Source organism: Cherax quadricarinatus, chromosome 6 (genome assembly GCF_038502225.1).
Source record: "Cherax quadricarinatus isolate ZL_2023a chromosome 6, ASM3850222v1, whole genome shotgun sequence".
Lineage (NCBI taxonomy): Eukaryota > Metazoa > Arthropoda > Malacostraca > Decapoda > Parastacidae > Cherax > Cherax quadricarinatus.
Genome location: NC_091297.1, coordinates 14063783 through 14082245, shown reverse-complemented (window position 1 = coordinate 14082245; position 18463 = coordinate 14063783). Strand labels below are relative to the sequence as shown.

General features: G+C 38.8%; 1 protein-coding gene across 5 annotated transcripts in view; it reads left to right on the top strand.

Moving 5' to 3' along the window:
* The window catches only part of LOC128692303 (uncharacterized), a 249820-nt gene extending 232003 nt beyond the window's left edge, over nucleotides 1-17817 (top strand). For all 5 annotated transcript variants that reach the window (XM_053781413.2, XM_053781379.2, XM_053781397.2 and 2 more), the window contains 2 exons: nucleotides 13675-13815; nucleotides 14060-17817. In XM_053781413.2, the coding sequence (XP_053637388.2) occupies nucleotides 13675-13815; nucleotides 14060-14592 (674 nt within the window). In that variant the 3' untranslated portion in view covers nucleotides 14593-17817. The remainder of the gene's footprint in view (nucleotides 1-13674; nucleotides 13816-14059) is intronic.
* The last annotated feature ends 646 nt before the right edge of the window (nucleotides 17818-18463 follow it).

Genomic DNA, 18463 nt, shown 5'->3' with positions numbered 1-18463 from the left:
AAGGGTTGGATGTGAAAAGTGGGTTATAGTAAGTGTGCACCTGAAGAAGAGAGAAGTGTAGAAGAGACAGAGAGATTCTGGGAGATGTTGAGTGAGTGCATGGGGAGTTTTGAACCAAGTAAGAGAGTACTTGTGGTTGGGGATCTCAGTGCTGAAGTGGGTAAAAATGTTGTACAGGGAGTATTAGGTAAATTTGGGGTGTCAGGGGTAAATGAAAATGGGGAACCTTTAATTAACCCTTTTAGGGATAGCAGGCCCTCTCCTAAACTTGTTCTCAGGGTCGGAAATTTTTCGAAGAAAAAAAAACAATATTTTTTTCTTATGAAATGACAGAGAATATTTTCCTGATCATATTGACACCAAAAGTATGGAATTTGATGGAAAACTTAAAGAATTGTGCTCTCGAGAAGTTAACGATCTCAACGATGTTTACACATCGGTGATTTCGCCCACTTTGAGCCCTATTTTCGGCCAATTCCAATGTACCAATCAACAAAAATCATAACTATTTCACTAGAACTCCATTTTTTCTATCGAATGAGTACAAGAAACCACCCATTTACCGATTTCAACTATCCAATAAAGTGGTCAGAAATTGGCAATTATGCCAATTTTACACAAAGTTCAAAAGATGCCAATTTCCAAATAGGGTCCAGAATAAACAAGACAGACATTTCTGGCACTAAAATAACATTTTATCTGTTCATTAGTCATGTCCCCAGGCCTCTCTTACATTTCTTTTGCTTTCCACTTTGAATTTTTATTCTCACAAAAAAATAGAAGATTTACTGTTATACAGACTACTGCATTAATGTAGAAATGGTATAAATAATATCAGTGCACTTGTGAAAGAATATTAGACTCAAAAGTTGATGTGTATTGGACACGTGGCATAATTTGTTTACTTTTGAACTTTGGCAAAAATCGAAAATTTCTGCTGCTTTGAGCTCAATTTCAAGGTACTTTTCATTGTGAAACCAATCGAAATCAACTCAGTTTCTGTAATATGTCTTCCATTCTATAAATTGAGACCAGGAAAACTAGAATACAACCATAAATAGCATACAAAAATACACTGCAAAGTTGCTGTTTTAAAGCAAAAACACGGTTGGAGTTTTTTTTCTCATTATACACTGTGCTGCAGGATTTTTTTATACTGTACACACTGACCACATAGACCCATTCTTTCATATGTAGGCCTACCAGCTTTCTCTCGCTACATTTGAAGGCACTAGAATTTATGTGTACTAGTATGGCACCAACCCTGGCGTGCAAGCCGTACTAGTACGGCACCAACCCTGAAAGGGTTAACTATGTGTAGAGGTTTGGTAATAAGTAATACATATTTTATGAAAAAGAGGATAAATAAGTATACAAGGTATGATATAGCACGTAATGAAAGTAGTTTGTTAGACAGTGTATGGGTGGGTAAAAGGTTGATGGGTAGGCTTCAGGTTGTGCATGTATATAGAGGGGCAATGGATATATCGGATCATTATTTAGTTGTAGCTACAGTTAGAGTAAGAGGTAGATGGGACAAAAGAAAAATGGCAAAAGCAAGTAAGAGTGAGGTTAAAGCTTATAAACTCAGGGAGGAGGAAGTTAGGGTGAGATATAAGCAACTATTGGCAGAAAGGTGAACTAGCACAAGTATGGGTAGTGGGGTTGAAGAGGGATGGGATAGTTTTAAAAATGCAGTGTTAGAATGTGGGGCAGAAGTTTGTGGCTATAGGAGGGAGGGTGCAGGAGGAAAGAGGAGTGATTGGTGGAATGATGAGGTAAAGGGTGCAATAAAAGAGAAAAAGGCAGCTTATGAGAGGTTTTTACAAAGCAGAAATGATATAAGAAGGGAAGAGTATATGGAGAGTAAAAGAATCAAATCAAAGTTTATTCTCTATAAGGATTACAATGTGGGGTTACAGATTTTGAAGAGTAGTGAGAGAGTGCAAAAGAAGAGTAAATAGAATAAATAATAGAGTGGGAGAGGCACTGTCAACAAATTTTCCTGAGAATAAGAAAAAAAATTGGAGATGAACAAGTTAAGAAAGCTTAAGGAACGAATGGATTTGTCATTTGAAAACAGAGTAGGGGAATTAGTAGATGGGGAGCTGGAGGTATTGGGCAGATGGCAGGAATATTTTGAGTAACTGTTGATAGTGAAAGGAAGACAGTAATTTCATGCACTGGCCAGGGAGGTATAACATCTTTTCGGAGTGAAGACGAGCAGGATGTGAGTGTGGGGGAGGTGCATGAGGCATTACATAGAATGAAAGGAGATAAAGCAGCTGGAACTGATGGGATCATGACAGAAATGTTAAAAGCAAGGGGGATATAGTGTTGGAGTGGTTGTTATTTTTGTTTAATATATATATGAACGAGGGGGAAGGTACCTAGGGAGTGGCAGAGAGCATGTGTTACAAAAAACGCGATTCTAAAAGCTTAGAGATCTCCAGTGAATACTAGAAAGGACTGCCCTTCTAGCATCCAGCCTGTTACTGGGTTTTCGTAACAAGTAGTCAGTATCCTTGTCCAATTATCCATTAAAATTCAGTATTATTCAATAGTGCTTCAGGATTACAACTGGTAGGCTACTAACTAGAGAAATTAAAATTTAATAAATTTATTAAGTCTAGAGGTATATTATCAAATTAAATTAATCACAGCAATCAAAATAAAATCAATCTCTCGAGTTCAATATTATTGTGCTGAAAGCACATATCACATTTATAATTCTTAAGTACCGTCTGGTACATTAACACTTAATAAGATATTACAAATATGTACAAGTAAGTTTGTGTATGCGTGTAAGTGCTCTAAGTAGTTCACTATGTCTCACGACTCGACTAGACTTAAACAAGTGACTGACAAAGTCCTCAAATAAAATAACTTCTTGACCGACTGGCAACCAGAACAGTCTGCTTGAACAATGAAAAGAATGCTAAGCCCAATAGCCATATAACAAGCGACTGCGACACAATCAGGATCAAGGAGATAATATAACGACACTAAGTAGGGACCATCAGCAGATCCTCCACAAAAGTTACAAAACTCCCATACTACTGAATCTAAGTTCAGCATAGGAAAAACCCGACTGTGATAATACACAGAAACCAGTACAAAATTAGGTCAGAAGCTATAGCTAAGGACCTGAGATGTTCAGAGTGTCTATGTGACACACAACCTCAGTACAACGTCGAAAATCACTAAGTCTATACAATGTTCTGTGAACAGAGTTCTACAGAACTAACAAGAATAATGAGACAGACAATCTGTCCAACCACCAAGCGAGTCTTGAGCAGACTGAATACTTCACGAGAGGTGAGGACACCCCCCCCCCTCGATCACGTGATAGCCCCGTGGACAGCACAGCTCAGAAGCCGGCAGTATAACGAGCGACAAGCGATAATTACAGTAGTTTGACAATCAAGACTTGAACTGAGCACATAATATGTACATCCTAACAACATAAGTCAAATAACAATATAACAGTCAAATAATAATATAAAGTCATACATTTACGATTTAGCTATTATCGCAAATATAAGCAATATAAAATTATATGAAAAGATAATATACATTATATATATACAATATATACATAATAGTCATTGCAACCCATTCAGGGGTTGCAACAGCATGTATAGTTCTTTATATAAAGGGAAGGGGACAAAAGATATTATAAAAATTATAGGGGAAGAAGTTTACTGAGTTATAGGCAGTAGGTTGCTAGACAGCAACCACCCAGGGGGGTACTACCGTCCTGCCAAGTGAGTGTGAAACGAAAGCCTGTAATTGTTTTAAATGATGGTAGGATTGCTGGTGTCTTTTGTCTGTTTCATAAACATGCAAGATTTCAGGTATGTCTTCTTACTTCTACTTACACTTAGGTCACACTACACATACATGTACAAGCATATATATACACACCCCTCTGGGTTTTCTTCTATTTTCTTTCTAGTTCTTGTTCTTGTTGTTTATTTCCTCTTATCTCCATGGGAAAGTGGAACAGAATTCTTCCTCCGTAAGCCATGCGTGTTGTAAGAGGCGACTAAAAGGCCGGGAGCAAGGGGCTAGTAACCCCTTCTCCTGTATATATTACTAAATTTAAAAGGAGAAACTTTCGTTTTTCCTTTTGGGCCACCCCACCTCAGTGCGATACAGCTGGTGTATTGAAAGAAGTAGTAGTAGTTTACTGAGTATACCAGGTAAAGTGTATGGTAGGGTTATTATTGAAAGAATTAGAGGTAAGACAGCATGATTGTAGATGAACAAGGAGGCTTTAGAATGGGTAGGGGATTTGAAGATCATGTGTTTACGTTGAAGCACATGTGTGAACAGTATATTGATAAAGGCATATGATAGAGTGGATAGGGGAGGAATGTGGCAGATGTTACAACTGTATGGAATAGGTAATAAGTTACTAAATGCTGTAAAGAGTTTTTATGAGGATAGTGAGGCTCAGGTTAGAGTGTGTAGAGGAGAGGGTGATTACTTCCCAGTAAAAGTAGATCTTAGACAGGGATATGTAGTGTCCCCATGGTTGTTTAACATATTAATAGATGGGGTTGCAAAAGAAATAAATGCTAGGGTATTGGGTAGAGGGGTGGGATTAAATTATGGGGAATCAAATACAAAGTGGGAATTGACACAGTTACTTTTTGCTGATGATACTGTGCTTTTGGGAGATTCTAAAGAAAAGTTGCAAAGGTTAGTGGACAAGTTTGGGAGGGTGTGTAAAAGTAGAAAGTTGGAAGTGAACATAGATAAGAGTAAGGTGATGGTATCAAATTATTTAGATAAAGAAAAATTGGATATCACATTGGAGGGAGGTAGTATGGAAGAAGTGAATATTTTCAGATATTTTGTAAGAGAAGTAAATGCGAGGGTCTTGGCAAGAGGCGTGGAGTTAAAAGATAAAGAATCACACACAAAGTGGGAGTTGTCACAGTTGCTCTTTGCTGATGACACTGTGCTCTTGGGAGATTCTGAAGAGAAGTTGCAGAGATTGGTGGATGAATTTGGTAGGGTGTGCAAAAGAAGAAAATTGAAAGTGAATACAGGAAAGAGTAAGGTTATGAGGATAACAAAAAGATTAGGTGATGAAAGATTGGATATCAGATTGGAGGGAGAGAGTATGGAGGAGGTGAATGTATTCAGATATCTGGGAGTGGACGTGTCAGCGGATGGGTCTATGAAAGATGAGGTGAATCATAGAATTGATGAGGGGAAAAGGGTGAGTGGTGCACTTAGGAGTCTATGGAGACAAAGAACTTTGTCCTTGGAGGCATGTATGAGAGTATAGTTTTACCAACGCTCTTATATGGGTGTGAAGCATGGGTGATGAATGTTGCAGCGAGGAGAAGGCTGGAGGCAGTGGAGATGTCATGTCTGAGAGCAATGTGTGGTGTGAATATAATGCAGAGAATTCGTAGTTTGGAAGTTAGGAGGAGGTGCGGGATTACCAAAACTGTTGTCCAGAGGGCTGAGGAAGGGTTGTTGAGGTGGTTCGGACATGTGGAGAGAATGGAGCGAAACAATAACTTCAAGAGTGTATCAGTCTGTAGTGGAAGGAAGGCGGGGTAGGGGGCGACCTAGGAAAGGTTGGAGGGAGGGGGTAAAGGAGGTTTTGTGTGCGAGAGGCTTGGACTTCCAGCAGGCATGCATGAGCGTGTTTGATAGGAGTGAATAGAGACAAATGGTTTTTAATACTTGACGTGCTGTTGGAGTGTGAGCAAAGTAACATTTATGAAGGGGTTCAGGGAAACCGGCAGGCCGGACTTGAGTCCTGGAGATGGGAAGTACAGTGCCTGCACTCTGAAGGAGGGGTGTTAATGTTGCAGTTTAAAAACTGTAGTGTAAAGCACCCTTCTGGCAAGACAGTGATGGAGTGAATGATGGTGAAAGTTTTTCTTTTTCGGGCCACCCTTCCTTGGTGGGAATCGGCCGGTGTGATAAAAAAAAAAAATTTAGGAGTTGGCTTGTCAGCAGATGAGTTTATGAAGGATGAGGTTAACCATAGAATTGATGAAGGTAAAAAGGTGAGTGATGTGTTGAGGTATCTGTGGAGACAAAAAATGTTACCCACGGAGGCAAAGAAAGGAATGTATGAGAGTGTAGTGATACCAACACTCTTATATGGGTGTGAAGCATGGGTTGTAAATGCTGCAGTGAGGAAGAGGCTGGAGGCAGTGAAGATGTAATATCTAAGGGCAGTGTGTGGTGTAAATATTATGCAGAGAATTCATAGTGTGGAAATTAGGAAGAGGAGGTGTGGAGTTACTAAAAGTATTAGTCAGAGGGCTGAAGAAGAGTTGTTGATGTGGTTTGGCCATTTAGAGAGAATGGAACAAAGTAGAATGACTTGGAGAGCATATAAATCTGTAGGGATAGGAAGGCACAGTAGGGGTCATCCTTGAAAAGGTTGGAGGGAGGGGGTAAAGGAGGTTTTTGTGGGTGAGGGGCTTGGACTTCCAGCAAGTGTACATGAGCATGTTAGGTAGGAGTGAATGGAGACGGATGGTTTTTGGGACCTGATGAACTGTTGGAGTGTGAGCAGGATAATATTTTGCGAAGGGATTCAGGGAAACTGGTTAGCCGGACTTAAGTCCTGGAAATGGGAAGTACAATGCCTGCACTTTAAAGGAGGGGTTTGGGATATTGGCAGTTTGGAGAGGCATCTAAACTGTAATATCTGAGTACCTCTGCAAAGACAGTGATTATGTATGAGTGATGGTGAAAGTGTTGAATGATGGTGAAAGTTTTTTTTTTTTTTGGGGTGATGAAAGTTTTTCTTTTTGGGTCACCCTACCTCGGTGGCAAACGGCCAAAGTGTTAAAAAAAAAAAAAAAGATAAAAGTACAGAGGGACCCTGAGTTTCAGCCGTAATCCGTTCCAGGAGCTAGGCCTAAACTCGAAATGGCTAAAAGTCGAAGCAATATTTCCCATAAGAAATAATGTACATAAATACAATTAATTCGTTTCAAGCCCACAAAAATATTCACAAAAAAATACATTTTTTAAAGAATAACTATAGTTTAACATACAAACAACAAATATAAATACTTAAATGAGTAATACAATACATGAATAAACATTTAAAATCACATTTACGTACCTTTATTGAAGAGTCTTGCTGGCATCTGGAAGATAGGGAGAAGGAGAGAGGGAGGACTTATTGTTTGGAAGGGGAATCCCCTTCCTTAAAGACTTTAGATAACAAATCCTTATCTGGGGTAACTTCCCTTCTTTGTCTTTTAAGGCCACTAGGACCAACTTGAGAGTCATTGAACCTCTGTTGCACAAAACTGTCAAGAGTGCTCTGTTTCTGGCATCTCTTTAACCCTTTGACTGTTTACGTCAAAGCAGGGGTGTCACTAGCACGTTAAGAGACCATACAATAAGTGTCAGGGGCCCGAGACTGTTCAACTGCCTCCCAGCACACATAAGGGGGATTACCAACAGACCCCTGGCAGTCTTCAAGCTGGCACTGGACAAGCACCTAAAGTCAGTTCCGGATCAGCCGGGCTGTGGCTCGTATGTTGGTTTGCGTGCAGCCAGCAGCAACAGCCTGGTTGATCAGGCTCTGATCCACCAGGAGGCCTGGTCTCAGACCGGGCCGCGGGGGCGTTGACCCCCGGAACTCTCTCCAGGTAAACTCCAGGTATATACGTTTTATGCACCACTGTTTCTGACGTATTTATATGCGTAAATTCTAGCGGCTTCAAATCGAGCGGAAGAAAGCTGGTAGGCCTACATGAGAGAGAATGGGTCTGAGTGGTGGGTGTGTACCCTGTGAACAAAATCTGGGACTCAGTGGTGCATTGTGGGAACGCCATCTTGGTAGTCCATTTTCACCATGCCTCGCAGTAAGAAGTTCCTCACTCCACGGCGGATTGGAGGTCTTTTGTTCCTAAGTGATAGCTCTAACAGCGATGAAAGTGTCAGTGAAAGTGAATTCCGTGGTTTTCAAGCGGGTGTGACCGAAAAAAGTGCCCAGGATAACGTAATTAGTGATGAAAACCCAGATGACCCACGACCTTCCACCTCTGGTGCTGAGCCGGCTCGTTCACGTTCACCTATACCAGGACGAAAGAGGAAACTATTTGCCCATGTACAAGACTCAGATGTGAGCAGTGAAAGTGATAGTGATAGTGATTTCAAAGTTATTGAAAGCAGTTCTAGTTGTGACAGTGAGGCTGAATATTCCCCAGTGATGCGGCAGTATATATGATGTAGCATGCGGTCTGGTAGTGTTTCATATGCTGTTCCAAGGGGAAGGAGTAAATCTCGGAGCACATCCCGTGGCCCTACACCACGACCTGATAGTGAAGATGACGATATTGTTACGATGGGTATGAATGACGTGAGTGAGGCAGCAGGTGGTGGTGGTGATAGTGATGGTGGCATGAGTCATGTGGCACCGGCAGTGGGCCACGCTACTACCCACGCTGCTGACTCTGCACAACCAGCCTCACCCAACCCCACACTCCTACAACCTGCACAACCACAAACACAACCTGCACAACCACGTTTCAACATCCAGAACCCACCAGCAGACTGCATCTGGGATTGGCAAGAAGGTGATGAGTTTGTTCCTAGTCCCCATGACTTTGATGAAACACAAAGTGGAATATGGCCATCGTGTACACTTGGGAACAATGCTACTGAACTGGAATGCTTTCAGTTATTCTTCGATGAACCCCTGATGGACATTATTGTCAGGGAAATCAACACATACTACGAGTACACCATGGCAAATACAATTCTCTCACCAAGATCATGGCTACACCAGTGGAAGGACACAACTGTGGCAGAGATGTACCTGTTTTTTGCCACAATAATGCTTATGCCACATGTGTATAAGCACACTGTCACCACACACTGGGCAACAGAACGCCTAATTTCAACCCCAGGTTTTAGTGACATTATAGGTGTGAATCGTTTCTTGATACTGTTACGTATGTTACACTTTTCAGACAAAACAAGGCCTGACAGAAGCGACAGGTTATATAAGATCAGAAATGTGTTTATGTACCTGAAACAAAAGTGTTGCATGTATTTTTATCCCTTCAGGAAGCTTGTTATTGACAAGTCTTTGATTTTATTCAAAGGAAGACTCTCATTCTTGCAATCCATACCAAGCAAGAGGAAACACTTTGGTATAAAGTTATTTGTACTGTGTGATTGCAAAAGTGGTCTCATTTTGGATATCATTGTGTACACTGGCAGTAATACATTGAGAGATACCAGGAAGTTATTGGGTATCTCTGGTGATGTGGTTCGAACAATGATGGAACCATATCTTGGTAAGGGGCGTATATTATTTACTGATAACTGGTACACAAGCCCCATACTCGGTGATTTCTTGCGAGTGAACCTGACAGACGTGTGTGGCACAGTGCGTGGTAATCGTAAACATATGCCAAGGTTCGATGCTGGCACTCGCAGAGGTGAGGTGCAAGCCTTTGCTGCCAATGACATCATGGCATTTCGGTGGCATGACAAACTTGATGTCACATTGTTGACATCAGTTCACCGAAATGAAATGGCACATACTAGCAGGCACAATAGAGAGACCAATGAACCCATTCTAAAACCTGCAGCTGTCATGGACTACAACCTCAATATGCGCTTAGTGGACAAATGTGACATGCAGATTGGGTTTGCTGATTGTGTACACAAGAGTTATAAGTGGTATATAAAACTTTTTTTCCATCTTGTTGATATTTCCATGCTAAATGCTTATAACATATACAAGCTGAGGACCAACAACAAACCAAAATATGGTGAATTTTGTTTGTCAGTCATCACCTGCAATAGACCAGCACCCACCAAATTACCAACACACACCATCTCGTTTGAGGCCTGGTGATCACTACCCCATACAACTGCCTCCTACTGCTTTCAAGAAAAATGCTCAGAAGAGGTGTTTTGTATGTGGACATACCACAAAACGCCCACAAACACGCAGAGACACTCGTTTTATGTGTGAGGAGTGTCAAGTGCCACTCTGCATATACCCATGTTTCAAAGAGTTCCACAAGCTGCAGCAGTTCTAGGAGAGTGTTCAGTGACTGTACATATGTATATATATTATGGAACAATAGTAATAAACAATGTTTTGTATTGTTTGTGTAAAAAAGTTTTATACACAAACTAATAGTGATAATGTTTGTTCAGTTATTGTGTTGTAAACAATGAATGTATATTTGAACAGTGCACCTTACTTTGGTCTCACAGGCCACATAAGGTACTTAGAAAAGAAAAATATTGGAAAATACAAGAAACCTTCGAATTGGAGTAAATAAAAGAATACCGGGTGGGCGGCATTCGCCGCTGTTGCCATACACCGCTCCTTTTCTGCCAACTTTGCGCCTCTGTATCTCGGTAAGTACTGATGGCAAAAATTTTTTTAGGCTTAAAACACTCGGTAAAATAATCCTAAAATTTTGATAAGAAAAAATAATTTTATTTTTTCGAATATTTTGCGACATAGAATGACAGTTTCAGAAAGGGGCCTGCGACAGTCAAAGGGTTAAGATTTCCCAGAAGTGGGACAAGGTTTTGTCACTGAACAGGTTGCAGATATGCATGTTTCAGCTTGGTCAGGGTGATACTTTTCAATAAAACTTTGCAACTCATTCCACTTTGCACACATGTCCTTAATCACTCCCTCTTCCTCCTCCTCTGAAGCAAGTTCCTCAGCTGTGGTCTGATGCTGTTCCAGTTGAAGCTCTTGCAGTTTGTCAATGGTTAGCTCTTCCCTGTGGTCCTCCTCCAACTCTTCCACATCCTCGTCACTCACCTCCAACCCCATGGACTTGCCCAATGCCACAATACCTTCCACAATAGGCAGAGGGTTGTCAGGGTCAGCCTCAAACCCTTCAAAATCCCTCTGGATGACACATTGTGGCCACAGTTGTCTCCAGGCAGTGTTCAAAGTCCTGGAAGTCCCTCCCTCCCAAGCCTTACTTATAAGGCTTATGCAGTGGAGGATGTTGAAGTGATTCTTCCAGAACTCTCTTAGGGTCAGTTCAGTGTCTGAGGTCACTTCAAAGCACCTTTCAAACACTGCTTTTGTGTAGAGTTTTTTGAAGTTAGAAATGATCTGCTGGTCCATGGGCTGGAGGAGAGGAGTGGTGTTCGGAGGCAAGAGCTTCACTGTTATAAAACTGAAGTCCTAGACAAGAGGTCTACCAAGTTTGGAGGATGAGCAGGAGCATTGTCTATTACCAGGAAGCACTTGAGTGGCAAATTATTTTCCAGGAGGTATTTTTTCACACTGGGGCCAAACACTTCATGGACCCACTCTTTGAAAATTTTTCTCGTGACCCAGGCCCAGGCTTTCCACAACACACACAATTTACTTTTGATGACATTGTTTTTCTTGAACACTGGGATTTTCTGAGTGATACACCAGTAAAGGCTTCACTTTAAAATCCCCACTAGTGTTAGCACAGAACAAAAGAGTTAGCCTGTCTTTCATAGGCTTGTGTCCTGGGAGTGCCTTTTCCTCCTGAGTAATGTAGGTCCTCTTTGGCATTTTCTTCCAAAAGAGGCCTGTTTCGTCACAATTGAACACTTGTTGGGGTTTGAATTCTTCAGCCTCTACGTACCCCTTGAATTCATGAACATATTTTTCAGCCGCCAATTTGTCAGAACTGTTAGTCTCACCATGCCTTACCACACTGTGTGATGCACTATGCTTCTTAAATCTGTCAAACCAGCCTCTGCTGGCCTTAAATTCACTAACATCAGTGCTGGTTCCAGGCATTTTCTTTACAAGATTGGCATGCAACAGCCTTGCCTTTTCACAAATGATTGACTCTGAAACACTATCACCCGCTATATGTTTATTGTTGATCCACACCACCAATTTCTCAATCTCTTTGACCGTTTGTGTTTTGTTTTTGGTTAACATGTCAACATCTTTCACAACATTAGCTTCCTTGAGTTCTTTTCTTTTTGCCAGGATAGAAGTGATTATTGATTTGTTTTTGCCATACATCCTGGCAAGCTCACCCACACGTACGCCACTCATATTTTTGTACTATCTCCTTCTTCACTTCTATGGTATTTCTCACTTTCTTTACCAAAGGGCTGCCACTATGAAGTTTCTTTGGGCCCATGGTGGCTTATTTCACAGTCACAGTCAATAAACAATATTCGGATGAGTGCGCAGGGTAAGGTTCACTCAAGGATAAACAAAGCTAGACTGGCTCATGATGCCTGTGCGGGGAGGCACACAGGTGCAGGCAGGCGGACAGGTCTAGTATGCTGGCCAAAACTCGGGATAAGATTTAGCTGAAAAAAGCGGCCAATACTCAGGGAGGCTGAAACTCGGGGTTCCACTGTACTGTATTTGCTCTCCATTATTGATTAAAATGGTTCTAGTTATTTAGTTACTTATTTTTTTATTACCCTGGTAAACAAAGTAGAGATGTATGGTACAAAAATAGTTTAACACTTGCCAAATATTCCACAGTACATACATGTAACACTCATCATGTTTGATCCAGAGTACAAAGCCTGATTTTTCATTGCACAGAAGATTCTAAAATCTTGAAACTAACTTCGAAAAATAAACAAGGTATTACTGTACTGTATTATAATATTATTTTTTTATTATCGCACTGGCCGATTCCCACCAAGGCAGGGTGGCCTGAAAAAGAAAAACTTTCACCATCATTCACTCCATCACTGTCTTGCCAGAAGGGTGCTTTACACTACAGTTTTTAAACTGCAACATTAACACCCCTCCTTCAGAGTGCAGGCACTGTACTTCCCATCTCCAGGACTCAAGTCCGGCCTGCCGGTTTCCCTGAACCCCTTCATAAATGTTACTTTGCTCACACTCCAACAGAACGTCAAGTATTAAAAACCATTTGTCTCCATCATTGTTTTATTCAAGGAGACGTGCTACACCTATTGGGGTCATGTATACCACAACAACAGCTTTCAATTGCATACAGACAAGTTGAATCATCATTTTCTTTACTTTAGGAAGTTAGCTTACATCTGCTCTGTATTTTCATCTTTCCTGCATTACAAACAACTGCATTTCTATAATTATTGTCCAGTGCAATACAGGTTTCCTACTGGACTTTGTCTCCCCTCAGTTTTGTAGACACTTCTATTCATGAGTTTTGGTCTAGGTCTGGTTTGTCTTTCATGGCTGGATTTGCAGAACCACAGTTCTTGTATAATGTTATCTGCAAGATTGACTCTCACCTTTAACTTTCTTATTGCATTTAATGTTATGTATAAACTTGGTCCTTTGAACTGTAGTTTTCTTAAGGTACTGTGAGCTTTTCAGTAAGTTTGGCTCCTGGATTCCAGATCCACTTACACAGTAACATCTTGTGTAAATATTACATATCTGTTAGTTGAATTATTCATGCTATAGCTGACCCAAAACAGCACAAAATGTTCATCTAATTCTGTTTCTGAGTTCAGGGGTCATAGTGCTCTTTAATGCATTCTGGTTTTGCCTAATGAAATATAAAATTTTGTATACATGTATTTAGGCTCACTACCCACTAACTTCACACAGCATGCATCATTATACAGTATTTTTTACTTTATAAAGCAGTGTACAAAAACCTCTTGTCTTTTATTATTGATTGAAGTTATTTCATAAATGCACTTAAAGCTATATATTTTATTTGAAATCAGATTGGGAGCTTGGAGCAGATGAATTTATAGCAGACGACAGTGGTGACATGGAAGATTATGTCTACCGCAAACCCAGTCGGCCTGCTCCCCCTCCCCCTCTATATAGTCTAGGGTCTGTTGCATATGACGATGCTACTGAAGGTTAGTATGTTTTACTTTTACTCAATAAATAATGTTTGAGAAATTTATGTCTACTCATTTTTATTTATAAAGGTTATATATCTACAAGTTTTGGAACTGGATGATATATTTCTCTTAAATGTTCACTCTAGTTATTTATAGTCATACCTTGGAGTCACTTCATACCACCCCAAGACAGTAGTAGGTATACATAAAACATAACTGATTCTAACAGTATTAGAAATAATTTTATCTTGATTTTCAGGATTTCTTGTAGACAATGGAGAATTCTTTATTCGTTCATCTGGTTCACCTTTTACATTCACCAGTTCATCATTCTCTGCCTCAGACTTTTTTCCTGGGAGTCATTCTACTGATTATGATGTAATATTTGGTGGACCTCCACAAACTCCCGGACCCTCGGAGGGTTTGTCAAGCAGTGTGGTAGAGGACACAAACGATGAAAGTGACTTGATGTATGCTGAAGAACAAACACTTCAAAATAATTGCAGTGCAGAAGGCAGTGCATCAGCCACTGATATCACCTATACTATCCCAAGTTATTCAGTAGCAGAGGAGAGTGAACAGTCATCCCCTTCTAATACTGGCCTTGGACAGCTCAGACATACTAGAGATAAATTACGTTTGGAAATACCTACTATATCTCTGGCAAGTGATGCTGCAAAGAGCACTATAATTACTCTTGAAAATAGTGAAAGTGAATTACAAAAATATAATGACCAAAATTTTTCAAGTATGAATATTAAAAGAACTGAACCAGAAGTTAGTGAAGTTTGAGTTAAATTTCACTTAGACTGAAAATTTGAACATAAATTTGAACTACGCTTAAGACTGTATCATAAAAGTTTTGTGCATATAAACTATTTTGTATTTATATCTCAGGACATTGAAATGAAAAAATAGTCTAGGTATTAGATACATGTAGAATGATTATCTTTGTACAGTCAGTGTAACATAAATGAAGTCTGTGAGGTAACTGTGACTTCAGCCGAACACATGTACATATCTGAAATTGTCCAGGTACACTAATGAAGTGTCTTCACTTCATTCTGTGAAATGAGGTGCATTCGATAATCAGCTTATTCATATCAATCCAAAATGTGTGATGGGATCACAAATATACCAATGTTACATGTAAGGGAAATGAAATATATTTATAATATATATTTTTTCAGTATTTGTAGTGTTTAATGGTCACGTTTGCCAGCTGATTGATGTCATGCTACTAAATGACAAGTGTTACAATTCAGCAAACTCTTAATGTCTTGTTATTGAATTCTGAGAGTGTTGGCCTATTTTCCTTTAATGAGAACTTAACTCTCTAAAGATGACACATTATGTACTTTACGAGTGTTAAAATTGATTTTCATTAATATTACAATATACATATATATAGATTATAATGAAGTGTGTGTAAATATCATTTTCAAAAGGTTGGAGGATTTATACTTATTGTTAAAGTGAATGAAAGTGACACTGCCACCAATTCTAAACCATAAAAACAGCTTGGTAGGTTCTTTCTGATTTTGGACTAAAAATGCATGTAAAATTAGCTTTTCAGTAATGCTGCTTAGGTTTACAAATGGTGGAAGTGTCATGCACAAAGCACAATTAGTGCCTCTATTGTGTCTTAGGAAAAAACAATGCTGCCGTCCACAATGCCTCTTGTATATTCCATTATGCACTGTAATGAATTAAGCTTTTTTGTGGAAACTGTTGGATCAAGAAAGGGGATTTATTTCAATGACAAATGGAACAGCTGAACAGGCATAACTCCATGCACTTGTATATATGCCAATTAACCTTGGTTGTATTACAGTGAAGTATCATCAGTATTTTGAGGATATGTACTTCTAACCCTTTCATGATTCATTTGTTTTAAAATGATGCTTCTTAAAAGTACATTTGTAAAGACTTGCAAAAAAAAAAAAAATCAGATATACAAATTTAATATACTGCACTGTACTTAAATATAAAGACAGGTAGCAACCTTCATAGCATAATTTCCAGATATTTTTTTACTTGGCAATGCCAAATTGTAGGCTCTAATTTCAGCTTAAAATGTTTCATCTTTTTGTACTCTAGTATTTGTTGGTTGAATTCTTAATTTAATGTTTATTGATCTTGGTATATTAACTGTCAATATCCTGATATTAATTGGAGCATAATTTATTGGTATTGAATGCCATTAACGTTAGTGAGAATTCATGATTTTTTACCAGAATAATAATGATTATGATGCTGTATATTAAAATATTATATGTTGAAAAATTATGGAAATTAAGGTGTTAAATGAAATGAAAACATAAAATTTTTGACAAAAGCATATGTACCTCATCTTTCTCCCATGAGTGTTTAGGTTAATTTTGAAATAAAGACAGTTTTATTTAAAGTACATGAATACAAATATACAAGACCTATGAATATATACTCTTATCATCTGCTTTCATTTTAAATCTATATTTTCACATTACTTACAGTTCAAACATTAGTCATATGAGAATATCATCTGGTTAGAAATATGAAATTTTAATAAATTATTGTAATTTTTTTCTAAGAAATTAATTACACACATTTAAAAAGAAATGGGAAGGGTAGTAAATTTTAGTCAAATTTGAGAAAATCATTATTTGCTACTTTTGTAACATTATTGCAATCATTTCTTCATTATGCTTAGGCTGTAATTCATAAAACATATAACACTGTATGTGTGTGTGTGTGTGTGATAGCCCATGGACCCTCTACCTTATAAAGATATTGAGCATTTAGAATGTGTTAAAAAAAGAAGGATTATTTAATAAGTTAATTAGACCTGTATTTAATAGCTCCTAGATGTCTTATGTTTCTCTTCCCCTCCCCTCCCCCTCCTCAGTAAATAAAAACTATAGGTTCACTTGCACCTTCTGCTGTTTAGACTAATATTATTGTTTTTTGCATCAGTAAGCTATCTGTTTTCACTTGTTTCTAGTTTCAGTATTTGAAGGTTTTTATTCTGCCTTCTCTATGGTTTTTATTTTTCTTAGGTGCTTATGGTTTTACCCAAGACTGCCATGTTTGTTCTACAATTTAAGGCCTGGCACTGTTTATGAGTTAGAAATAGATCTAGCAATAAATCAGTTAAAAAAGAGAGATTAGATAAATGATGTTTATGTACTAAAAGCTAAGGTTATAGCTTGATGCTTTTGTAATAATTGATCTCAAGAGAGTAAGATGCTCATCCTCCCTACCACAAGCTACTGCCCCAAATTATTATTATATTAGATAACATATGCTCTCTGGTGTAAATGATATACGTATTTGCTAAAATCATCCCCATCATAATGGGATTCATAGTGTAAAAGTAAAGAAAAATAGAAATAGTTGATGAACTAGAAGCACTAATTTTTGTATGAGAATTCATTATTATTTTGCAGTTACTTTAAGTTCATCAATTAAATTTGTTATAGCATAGTTATATTTCTCTATTAATGGCATTGATGCCCTTAAACTGTACAAGTCTTATAAACATGATGAACATTGTAGTTGTCTATTATAATGTTATTGATCATACAGAGTCCATAAACATTATAGAGAGATGTCCAAATGTTTATTAAGATCTGCAACACAGAGATCCATTATCATTATTTCTCACTCAACATTCCACTTACAATCTAGTCCTTCAGGTGAGGTACAAGGTTCTTCAGGTGAGGTACAAGAACCATAATGAGGAATGAGATTCCTCAGATAAGATGAAAAAGTTCCTCAGGTGAGGTACCAAGTACTTCAGACTTGACCCAAGGTACCTCGTGTGAGGCACGAGTTTGTTACACATATCCTCTGTGGTCTAATGTCTAGCATTTGTGTGCATAGGTTAGGTTAGGTATGTTATGTATTTTATTTACACAAAAGTTCTGATAGAATATATTAAGATTCACAAATATGGTAAGGTGGTTGTGTATATTTATTTGCTGTCTAGTACAGTATTCTGGTGTAAATGTTTCCTTATTAAACTCGCCAAAATTATTTTTTCTTTGTGGCATATCCTTTACAAAGTGGAGTTCAGTACTTTTTTTTTTTTCAACACCTGTCATTTCCAACCAAAGTAGAGTGATCCAAAGAAGTAAAACTAGTGTGTGTTCAGTGTATAGCTACGAATTACAATGGTGGTGTGCAGTTGGGGTGATACTTGGCCTGAAGAGTTTATGGTGGAGTGGTGTATTTGGCTAGGGTCAAGCAGGCATTAAAGGATAGGCACCACTGTGCCCTATGATGGCCTCTTCAGGGAGGAGTCCCTCACTTTTGATCTGAGGAAATGAAACCTCTTGTCCCTCATTGGAGCAAATCTTGATACTCCCTCAGTCCTCCCCACACTCCATTTATTCTAGATAGGGAAAAAAAAAAAGGAAAGGGGGGACCAGTAGTAGCGCTGGTGTAATGTAGATTCTGTTGGTACTCCACCCTTTGAAAATTCATTAACATTAAGGTGACCATCTGACAGGCCCTCTGGTGATGGATGTACAGTATTACTGGAGATTTCTTAAGTATCCCGAAGTGGCATCTGAAGGTGTATGATGTCTAGCATTCATTCCAGTTTGCTCACCACCAATATTAGCAAAAAGACTATTGCGTGGTTATTACTCTCGTCTTATCAGTTTTGCTAAGAATAGCT